At 35.6% G+C, this 12,083-nt stretch overlaps 1 protein-coding gene across 1 annotated transcript in view; it reads right to left on the bottom strand.

The window, feature by feature from the left end:
- The window catches only part of BLTP3B (bridge-like lipid transfer protein family member 3B), a 118,397-nt gene that overhangs the window by 54,989 nt on the left and 51,325 nt on the right, over positions 1 to 12,083 (bottom strand). The window contains exons 7-9 of the mRNA XM_045780137.2: positions 11,133 to 11,303; positions 6,927 to 7,107; positions 4,840 to 4,923 (exon numbers count right to left, since the gene is read on the bottom strand). Coding sequence (XP_045636093.1) covers positions 4,840 to 4,923; positions 6,927 to 7,107; positions 11,133 to 11,303 — 436 coding nt within the window. The remainder of the gene's footprint in view (positions 1 to 4,839; positions 4,924 to 6,926; positions 7,108 to 11,132; positions 11,304 to 12,083) is intronic.

The raw sequence follows: 12,083 nt of genomic DNA, 5'->3' as shown, positions 1-12,083 counted from the left end.
AGAGTAGAACTCTAGGCTCACCTCAACCCATGAATACAATTCGATTACTATCAAATCATCCTAAATACCCCAGAAATTGACCTCAAGACTGGCAGAATGCCACAGTAAAGGCAGAGAAGAGGCCACATTGAAGAAGGTACAAAGTGAGGTGACAGGGTTTGGGAGAGAAACAGATCGTGGCTGCTGTGTTGGGGAGGGAGCCACAGTCACAGAGACAGGTGAGATACAAACCACACAGGGGAGCACATGGGAAAAATGAATCCCCATAAGCAGCTGACTTGGAAAGCAAGAGGGGCCGAATTTCATGACTTCTAGCAACCAACAAGGCTTAAAGCCTGGAGTTCTGAAGGTCAGCATGCCTGGCTGTGGGAAAGCTCGGAGGACACTGAAGCAGCTCTTGTGAAGAAGGCAGGCAAAGAACCCACAAACATATAGCATGGAAACAGCAATCTGAAGAGCACCTGAAGCATACGTTAGAGAAGTTATTCACTCATCTTGGATTGCGTCCTGGAGAGAAAGCATTCATGGAGAGACCCCTCTGGGAACAAAGAACGGGCAAGCACCACTTCCCTCCCACACTGCTCAGCATAAGCACAGGGTAACCTGCAGGAATCAGCTTAGTGTGGACGTTCACTACCCAACTTGCTTACATCAAACCTTGCTCCACACACTCCAGTGGAACTGCCCCTCTCACTCATACTTGCCTCAGTCCCAGTGCAGTGGACCCCCTTCCCCAGAAGACCCGCCCAAACCCCTGCTCACACTGCATCTCCCTAAATGGGAGTTTTGAAGAGCCTCTGTTCTGGCAGTCATGGCAACAGGTCTTGTTTCACAAGCAGACCAGAGCATACCTAGCTAAAATGCTCCATATTCAGGCCAGGGACAAAACACTGCCAAAAACAGGAAAAGAGAGCCTCAGCAGACAACTGGCCTGATGGATAAAGCAACCAGGAAACAACAAGAGAGCACTCCCAGAAGCACCAGGACCTGGCGAACAGGGAACACCAGAAAGCAGAGCACTCCAGGACCTCTTTTACATAAGACCATTACCCTCAAGAACAGGAGACATAGTTGACTTTCCTAACACAGAGAAACAGGCACAGAGACTTAGATAAAATGAAAAGATAGAGAAATTTATCTCAAGTAAAAGAACAGGACAAGGGCATGGCCTGACAGCTAAGCGAAACAAATATAAGTTACATGACTGACAGAGAATTTAAAGTAATGATTATAAGGGTATTCACTGGACTTGAGAAGAGAGTGGAAGACATGAGTGAGACCCTTCACACAGAGATAAGGAATGACATAGCAGAGATAAAAGGCTCAATGAATGAAATGAGAAACACACCTGGTAGAATGTGCAGCAGGATGGAAGAAGCAGAGGAACAAATTAGTGACCTAGAAGACAGATTAATGAAAAGTAATCAAACTGAACAAAAGAGAGAGAAAAAATTTATGCAAGATGAGAATAGACTTAGGGAACTCAGTGATTCCATCAAACATAGTAACATCAAACATAATATTATAGGAGTCACAGAAAAAGAAGAGATAGAAATGGAGGCAGGAAATTCATTTGAAGAAATAAAAGAGGGCAATGCTTTTGGGTCCCTCTTTCTTCGGGAGCTTTATATTCTATCATTCAATAAACTTTACTAGCACTCAATAAACTCTGATTTGCTGCCAAGAAAGAAAAGAAAAAAGAAAAGAAAAGAAAAGAAAAGAAAAGAAAAGAAAAGAAAGAAAGAAAGAAAGAAAGAAAGAAAGAAAGAAAGAAAGAAAGAAGAGAAAAGGAGGGAGGAGAAAAGAAGAGAGGAGAAGAGAAGGAAAGGGAGGAGAGGGGAGGGGAGGGAAGGGGAGGAGAGGAGAGGGAGAAATCACAAATGAGAGAGGAGAAATAACCACCAAGACCACAGAAATACAATTATAAGAGAATACTATGAAACACTATATGCCAACAAATCAGACAACCTAGAAGAAATGGATAGATTCCTAGAAACATATAAACTGCTAAAACTGAAACAGGAAAAGAAAATTTGAACAGACTGATAAGCAACAACAAAACTGAATCAGTAATCAAAAAACTCCCAACAAACAAAAGCCTAGGACTAGATGGTTTCACAGGCAAATTCTACCAAACATTTAAAGAAGAGTTAATACCTATTGTTCTCCAAACTATTCCAAAAAAATAGAAAAGGAAAGAAAACTTCCAAATTCATTCTATGAGGCCAGCATTACCTTGATACCAAAACCAGGTAAAGATACCACTGAAAAAGAGAACTACAAACCAATACCCCTGATGAACACAGATGCAAAAATCCTCAACAAAATACTAGCAAACTGAATTCAACAACACATTAGAAAAATCACTCACTGTGAACAAGTGGGGATTCATTCCTGGGTTGCAACGGTGGTTCAATATTTGCAAATCAATCAATGTGATATATCACATTAAAAAGAGAAAGGTTAAGACCCATATGATCATTTCAACGGGTGCAAAAAAAGCATCTGACAAAGTACAACATCCATTCATTATAAATGCCCTCATCAAAGTAGGTTTGGAGGGAACATACGTCAAGATAATACAGGCCACACATGAAAAACCCACAGTGAACAACATCATCTTTAATGGGGAAAAACTGAGAGCTTTTCCCCTAACTAAGGTCAGGAACAAATCAAGGATATCCACTCTCACCACTTTTATTCAACATAGTACTGCAATTCCTAGGCACAACAATCAGACAATAAAAAGAAATACAGGGCATCCAAATCAGCAAGGAGGATGTGAAACTTCCACAATTTGCAGATGACATGATATTATATATAGAAAACCTGAAAGACTCCAGCAAAAAACTGCTACAACTGATAAACGAATTCAGTAGTCACAGGATAGAATATCAATGTATAGAAATCTGTTGCATTTCTATACACCAATAACAAAACAGCAGAAAGAGAAATAAAAGAATCAATCCCATTTACAATTGCCCCAAAAACCATAAGATACTTAGGAATAAACTTAACCAAAGAGGCAAAGGACCTATACTCTGAAAACTATAAAACGCTAATTAAAGAAACTGAAGAAGACACAAAGAAATGGAAAGACATTTCATGTTCATGGATTAGAAGAGTACTGTTAAAATGTCTATACTATCCAAAGCCTACACATTTAATGCAATCCCTGTCAAAATACCAAAGGTATTTTTCTCAGAACTAGAACAAACAATCCTAAAATTTATATGGAACCACAAAAGACCTCGAATAGGCAAAGCAATCTTGAAAAAGAAAAGCAAAGCTGGAGGCATCACAACTCTGAACTTCAAGTTATATAACAAAGCTGTAATCATCAAGACAGTATGGTATTTGCACAAAAACAGATACATAGATCGATAGAACAGAAAACCCCTAGAAATAAACCCATAACTATACAGTCAATTAATTTTTGACAAAAGAGGAATGACTATCCAATGGGAAAGAAACAGTCTCTTCAAACAAATGTTGTTGAGAAAACTGGACAGCAACGGGCAAAGGAAACAAACTGGACCACTTTCTTAAACCAAACACAAAAATAATTCAAAATGGATTAAAGACCTAAATGTGAGACCTGAAACCATAAAAATTCTAGAAAAGAACAGGCAGTAACCACTTTGACAACAGCCATAGCTACTTTTTTCTAGATATGTCTCCCGAAGAAAGGGAAACAGGCAAAAATAAACTACTGCGACTACATCAAAATAAAAAATTTTGCACAGCAAACAATCAACAAAACTAAAAGCAATTCCTATGGAATGGGAGAAGATATCTGCAAATGACCTATCCAATAAAGGGTTAGTATCCAAAATATATAAAGAACTGATAGAACTCAACACCCAAAAACCAAGTAATCCAATTAAAAAATGGGCAGAAGACACGAACAGACATTTTTCCAAAGAAGACATCAGATGGCCAACAGACACATGAAAGATGTTCAACATCACTCATCATCTGGGAAATGTAAATCAAAACTACAATGAGATAGCACTTCATTCCTGTCAGAATGGTTAAAATCAATAACACAAGAAACAACATGTATTGGCAAGGATGTGGAGAAAGGGGAACCCTTTGCACTATTGGTGGGAATGCAAACTGGTGAAGCCACTCTGGAAAATAGTATGGAGGTTCCTCAAAAAGTTAAAAATAGAACTACCCTATGCTCCAGCAATTGCACTACTGAGTATTTACCCAAAGAATACAAAAACACTAATTCAAAGGGATATATGCACCCTAAGTTTATTACGGCATTATTTACAATAGCCACGATGTAGGAGCAGCCCAAGACTATTATCAGCCATAAAAAAGAATGAAATCTTGTCAATTGCAAGGACATGGATGGAGCTGGAGAGTATAATGCTAAGCAAAATAAGTCAGGGAAAGACAAATACCATATGATTTTACTTGTGGTATTGAAGAAACAAAACAAAAGAGCAAAGGGGAAAAAAAGAGGGACAAATTAGGAAACGGACTCTTAATTATAGAGAACAAACTGATGGGAGGGGGGTGGATGGTGGTTAGGTGAAATAGGTGATGGGGATTGAAGAATGCAGTTGTTGTGATAAGTACTGAGTGATGTATGCAATTGCTGAATCACTATACTGTACACCTGAAACTAATATAATACGGTATCTTACCTAACTGGAATTAAAATAATAAAAAATAAAAATATACATTAAATTAAAACGAAATAACAAAATACAAAATGAAATTAATTACATTAAGACAAATAATAAATACAAAAGGAAATGAGAGAAACTGTCTATATAACTTGTAAGCAAGATTTACGTCTGTTAAAGAAATTGTTATACATACCTGCTTTGTGATAAGGGTAATAATCTATAGTTAGCTGTGTAAAAGACAGTTGCATAGCCCCTCCAGTAATACGTCTATTTGACTCTGGAAAAAGAAAAAAAAATGGAATTGAGAGAAAGAAACATTAAGCAAGTATCAGAAACACTTCATTTATCATATTCACAGTCTAAGCAGTGGTTAACTGTCTCTCCGTTATCATAGATAATACATTAAGGATTTCAGGAAATGCAATTCAATCAAATCAGTGTTTATTAAGCCCCTATTATTTGCAAGGTACCAAGCCAAAAGGTGAGGATACAAAAAGAGCAGAACTTCTATATTTACAGCCCTAACCATATGCCAAGCATTGTTTTAAATACTTTAAGCATACTTGCTCATTTACTCTTCCTTACAACCCTGAGATAGATACTATTATTATTATCATTGTCATCCCCATTTTCTAGATAAGTAAATTGAGACACAAAGAGGGTAATTAAATAGACCAAGGTCATACTAACCAAGAAATATAGAGCTGGTTTGGAACCCAGGAAATATTAACCACTATACCATATCATCCTATCTCTCACTGAGGGGGAATTTAGCCCATTGGGTTAGGTAAACTGTCCAAATTAACACAGCTATATGATGATTAGAAGAGGATCACAACTCAGTGTGACTCCAACATAAAAATCAAGTTTTAAAACAGCATGAATAAGTCAACTGGAAGTAAGGAAAATACAAATTAATATACAACTAAGTACAAATGAATATAATTCATTTCAGAACTTTCTGGATTTTAGAACAGAGCTGTATGACAAGGGAAATATTTTGGTGGAGTTTTCCCCTTGGGAAACATAACATAATTCAGCTTATTCTATGAAGGACTATAAAGAGTGAGAAATGTAAAAAAAAGCTTAGAAGACACTTTATTCTTTTGCTTATTACTTAACCTTGACCCCTCATTTTATTATTTTGGATTATTTTAATTTTTCCATTTTCCTTTCACCTAACTAAAGCAGAAGATGACAACTTTAAGCCAAGTGACACAAAGGTACACAAAAGAAAAGAGACCAAATCCTTCTCTAAACTCCAAACCTTCCTCACCTATTTGTTCCACTCTTTCATCTAGTCACTGATATCTGGCTGCCTTATCTGATGAAGGCAGGGTAACTTCTGCTAAATATCCAGATCAGTCTCAATATTTACTCTTTCAACTTTAAAAATATAGAGCAACAATTGTCACAGATACAGACTGAGAATCAGGTCTGAGGTAGACTAGTCAGATATAAATATCCTGGTTTTAAAGAGATCCTCAGCTTGATCCTCAAGCTCACCAAAGTCTGAGAACTACTGTCCTAGGAGAGGGCCCATTTGATGAGTCCTCCCAACACTATGGAGCAGGAACACTCTCCAATGGAGAAACAGAAATGCCTAGTGCCTATATTACGGAAGCACAGATTTTCAAAGCGACCAACAGCAGCTTCCCATTTACTCCATTACCTGTGTCTACTAAATAAGGAAGAATAAGAAAAACAAAAGCTAAAAGTAAAGAAAAAAAACTTACTAACTGGAATTTAGCTTCCTAGGCAAATTTTGGGAGGATTACTGGCGAAGAGACACAAGAAATGGTAAACAGCCACACAGCTGTGTTTACATGTACATGGGGTCAGAAAAATGCAGACAGACCACCATGGGAAAACATGTGTACAAATAATTATGAATTGAGTATGGACTCAAATTTAATTTATAGACAATTTCAAAATTATGAAAAAGTTAATTCAAAGGCAAGTCTAATATTTCATCATCCTCCAAGGATGTCATCTATTTAGTCCTTGATTTTTTTTTAAACCTAATTTTACTGGTAGTATCTGGTGAAATACTAGTTAACAATTAATTGTGCTGACATGCTAAGTACTACAGCAAAATAAAATTTCATACCAATACATATTGCTTAAAATTACAACTTTCTTCTATGTGTCTCATATAAATGATAAAATTATGACCAGTTATCATACCAGACATACTATATATTACACATGATAAACAATCCAGTGTTGTAGGAAATCCGAGAAAAACCAAAGTAGTTTGCAATAAGCAGCTTTTATTACCTTTTTCTTTAGCATGAATATCATCACATATGTGTAGATCTAGATGAGAAATCACCAAGTGATGAGAGGTTTCTCTAACGTCAAAGTCACTGAATAGTTTCACAATTGCATCATTTAGATCAGGAGCGTTTGAGGCCTGTGGTGTCTTCACTTGTTGGGCAGATGGGGCTACCGTAGAGCTCTAAAAGATTTGAACTGCCTTATCACTTCAAGTTAAATATTTGAAATTCCACAAGCAAGAAAACTTAAACATCTGTAGTAATGAAGTCGTGAAAAATAAGCTAATATATTTTCTATCAATAACTTAATTCCTCCAAATATTTTCTGAATTATATGAGAATAAAGTTAAATCTAAAAACTGGAGAACTATACAATTCGAATATGAAACCAATGTATTTTAATAAATACCTGAATAGTTATATTGATAGCCCTTATTCTAGAAAATATATTTATTAACTATTAAAGGCAGCTTATTCAAATAATATCAGTTCTACATAATAGAAGAGAAACAGGGGCGCCTGGGTAGCTCAGTCAGTGGAGGAGTTTTCCCCTTAAATAACATAATTCAGCTTATTCTATGAGGGAGTATAAAGAGTAAGAAATGTAAAAAAGCTTAGAAGACACTTTTCTCTATTCTTTTGCTTATTACTTAACCTGGATCCCTCATTTTGTTATTTTGGTTTAACATTTCCATTTCTTGGTTTCAGCTCAGGTCATGATCTCACCTGTCCTGACATGGAACCTGGCATCAGGTGTGGAGTCAGCAGACAGTCCCCTTGAAGATTCCCTCCCTCTATCCCTCCCACACCATGTACAGCGCCCCCCAACCCCCCACTGTCAAATAAATAAATAAATAAATCTTTAAAAAAAAGAAAGAAAAGAGAAACAAATGTGAGCCCTGTATACATCAGCTGTACAAACTGTTATATATCCTGCAAAAATAAATTACTTCTTTTAAAGTGCTTGTGATACTGTTTGGTACTGTAAGCGCTCATAAGAGATGCAGCATGTCCTTTGAATGTGGATATCTGAAGCAGCCAGAAAGCAGAAGAGATTTATAATAGACTCTGAAGTCAAATTCTTTTCTCCCCGAAGTGAAGAAGCATCGGGGCGCCTGGGTGGCTCAGTTGTTAGGCATCTGCCTTCGGCTCGGGGCGTGATCCCAGGGTCCTGAGACTGAGCCCTGCGTTAGGCTCCCAGCTGCTCTGCTGGGAGCCTGCTTCTTCCTCTCCCACCCCCCCTGCTTGTGTTCCCTCTCTCGCTGGCTGTCTCTCTGTCTGTCAAATAAGTAAATAAAATCTTAACAACAAAAAAAATGAAGAAGCATAGATACTGCTGAACTATAAAGACTGATGTGAACCTAACAGCCTAAAATGATTCTATATATGTAAGCATACTGTAAGATCATCTGTTATATAAGCTATAGAACTGTACATGAAACTTTGGTAATAATTAACAAAATAGAGACCAAATTTTTCATCAAAAAATATTAAAAAGTTTCTAATTAAGAACAATTCATTAATAAATGCACAGTTAGTGATGTATGGAAAATTAAAGTATATATATTTTGTACGTACACATATATACACATTATCTATTAAGAACTACCTGTAAACGAATTTCAAAGTATACTCAGTAAATGAGAATTTCTCAAAGAAAATGATCAAGACCCACAGTAATTAAAGAAAAGGAAAGATGAAATATAATTGTGAAGGCTTAAATTCTAAGGGCTTGAGAAAATTTTTTTTACTAATTGTCAAAGTAATTTCCATAAGACAAATCATTTATTTTTGTTTTTAGGTTTTTTTTTCAGTAGGCGCCAAGCCCCCCATGGAGCCCAACACAGGGTTTAAATTCTGTGAATCAAGACCTGAGCTGAGAACAAGAGTCAGACACTTACCCAACTGATGCACCCAGGTGCCCCAAGACAAATCACTTATTATGTTCTTCTACTTTCAAAGTTTTAACAGACTACTATTTATATTTATGACTGTACTATTTTGAAGGAAAAAATTCTCCTGTATTTCTTTAACCATGTTTTCTATCTTCTTTATCCACAAAAATACTGATATAAACGAAAACATAAACATCAATCTCTCTACACTTTTCTTTCTCTTTCTTTCTTTTTTTTTTTTTTTTTTTTAAGATTTTATGTATTTATTTGACAGAGAGAGACAGCCAGCGAGAGAGGGAACACAAGCAGGGGGAGTGGGAGAGGAAGAAGCAGGCTCCCAGGGGAGGAGCCTGATGTGGGGCTCGATCCCATAATGCCGGGATCACGCCCTGAGCCAAAGGCAGACGCTCAACGACTGAGCCACCCAGGCGCCCCTGCTCATCAAACTTTTAAAATCAGGTTCCCCATTGCATCAAGAACTGGGGATGTACTGTATGGTGACTAATATAACAAAATAAATATTATTAAAAATAAATTAATTAATTAATTAATTTAAAAAAATCAGGTTCCCCCAGAGAACTATAAAGATATCTCATTGGATAAATATTATTTATTGGTAGAATGATACAAGGTTCACCATTAATTCTTTATTTCTTTTTATGGCTAAAAGCTCTAGAAAATTATTCATATAAATAGGTAAACTGGAATGAAAATTTTATTTTAGCAATATGATGTGATTCTTTGAATTCCTTCAAGTAACATGCCAGGATTCATGAAATGATTTTTTAAAAATTATTTTTAATAATCTAGTAGCTGATATGTATAAATCCTCCTTCAAATGTGTTGAAAGCAGGGGCACCTGGGTGGCTCAGTCAGTTATGCGTCTGCCTTTGACTCAGGTCATGACCCTGGAATTCTGAGATGGAGACCTGCATCAAGTTCACCGCTCAGCGGAGAGTCTGCTTCTCGTTCTGACCTTCCCCCACTCATACTCTCTCTCTCTGTCACTCACTCTCTCTCAAAGAAATAAAATCTTTTAAAAAAAAATTTTTTTAATGTACTGAAAGCAAAAGAGTGGAAGTAGAAACCATCTGACTTTTTACTTTGTCATTAGTCACTGACTTCCAATATGAATAAAAGTATTTCAAATAACCTCCATCTTGTCACCCCAAGCTTTTTTAGTTTTTTCTCCCCCTATTCTTGGACAAATCCATCATAGTAAAAATGAGTAAGAAGTAAGAAGGCCTTTCATTCGTCAAGTAGGAGAAGAGTAGTATAAGTTTCCTTAAAACCTGGAAAGGTGTACATCCGAGAGGCATGTGTATGTAACTCTCAAAAAGACTTCTCTAGTAACGCTAAACTAATTTTTATCAGAAAATACCATGCTCTTTAACAATATACTTTTGCAGATTCCATTCCCTCATCTGACATACCCCTTCCCTCACTGTGACCTTCTCATTCTTAAGACTTAGTTTCATTATCTTCTTTGTGAAACCTTTCCAAACTATGCAGGCAGTTGACTACAACTTCTCTATGCTTCCATGGTTCCTTCACTCCCCTTTTTATTTGCACTCTAGTATTTAAGATGAACTACAATGACTTGTTTTATATTTGACTTCCCATTATACTCTGAGATTCTTGAGGACAGGTTCAGATAATATTCATTTTTACATCTACAGTGTCTAGCCCTGAGTTCCTACCTAAATAGTAACTAGATAGTAACTAATGCCAATTCAATAGTCATAGGAAAGCCTAAAATGTATGCTACTTCCATGTACCAAACCAGATCACCAACAAGTTATATATCTCAGATATATTACTCTGTTTCCAAAGAAATAGCTTCGTAGAAATAGGATTTCACAATATCCTTTGTTTTTATTAAAAACAGATACAATGCTAACAGTTTTGTGCTGAACTTCAGCAATTCCCCAGGGTTTTACACTTTCTGCAATATTAATTCTCACATTTCTCCCTTGACTATACCCAGGTTTTTTCCTTTTGCCCTTACTTTAGTAAGTTTAAGTTGTATTTTACTTCCTGAAAAGAAGTATTTATAACATCAAATACTTTTATGTTATCATTAACAATGGTGCCTAGTACAGAACTCCAAACAAAATAAGCATGATATAGACAGAAACACACTTAATATATGTTTCCATATAGATTCCATGTGTAGAAAATTATGCAGTAAGATATCTAGATAAGAGATTCTTGGACTCAAAGTCTTACAATCTGTTTCACACAGAAAACAACAAACCGTTCTGATTTTTAAACCATTTACATATTAAGCGTTTTTCCTCTTAAAAGCATACCTGCGTAGGTTCAGGAGCCATACTCTTCCTTTGTTCTGTTGATTTTTCTATTGCTTCGCTAAGAGATTTTGCATATTGTACCATAGCCTTCAACTGGGAATCCGTTAAAACCCATAACAAGTCATCCAATATTAGAACTAACTTTGTTGCAATAACATTACAGTCCTTTAACTGTCAGAGAAAATGATTAATAAAATTAAGCCAAGACATAAAACTTACAATGCACTGTTTTAAAAATATTTAAAATGTCTGAATGAAATTAAATATGGATCCTTCCTTCATTCACCAAATATTTATTGTGCTCCTATCCTATAGAAGGAATATCTCCTTGTATTGGAGATACAGTGGTAAAAAAGACTAATAAATTCCTGTACCTTAACAGATGGACATTATACAGGTACAGGTACTTATATAATTTAATTCTGCATTTATAACTAATAAATCATAAAATTACCTATATTAATTGTGCTAATTCTAGTACAGAAAGCACAAAAATTAAAAACTGAAATGCTATTTTAACCACATTTCCACAATACTGTATTAAGCATTATACTCTGAAAAAAATTTTTTCAATTTAGAATATTTATTTGTGTCTAATGATATAAAACATATTGTTGAGACTTTAATTGAGCCATGTTTTAAAAAGTCATTACTCCCTCATTAAATTTCATTACAATCTATGGTGAACTCTTGACTTCTGATATCTTCAAGTAACTATCTTCCTTATTTATCTAAATTACCATTCATATCTTAATAACCTTCTAAAAGCTAGTAGTTTGGCTACTGATAATAGAGGTTTTGCTGTTTACACATTCCTAAATAAAATTCAATAGAAGAAATGAAATTATAAGACAGTTAATGTTCAAAAATATTTGGCAATGGAGAAACTATTAAATTTACCAAAAGTAAAAATCTAAGTATTAAATCTAGAAAACTGAAAAACGTTATTAC

Source organism: Ursus americanus, chromosome 17 (genome assembly GCF_024610735.1).
Source record: "Ursus americanus isolate L20-20 chromosome 17, mUrsAme1.1.p, whole genome shotgun sequence".
NCBI classification, from domain to species: domain Eukaryota; kingdom Metazoa; phylum Chordata; class Mammalia; order Carnivora; family Ursidae; genus Ursus; species Ursus americanus.
Note: the sequence above shows the minus strand (reverse complement) of the source record. Positions and strands in the feature narration are given on the sequence as shown.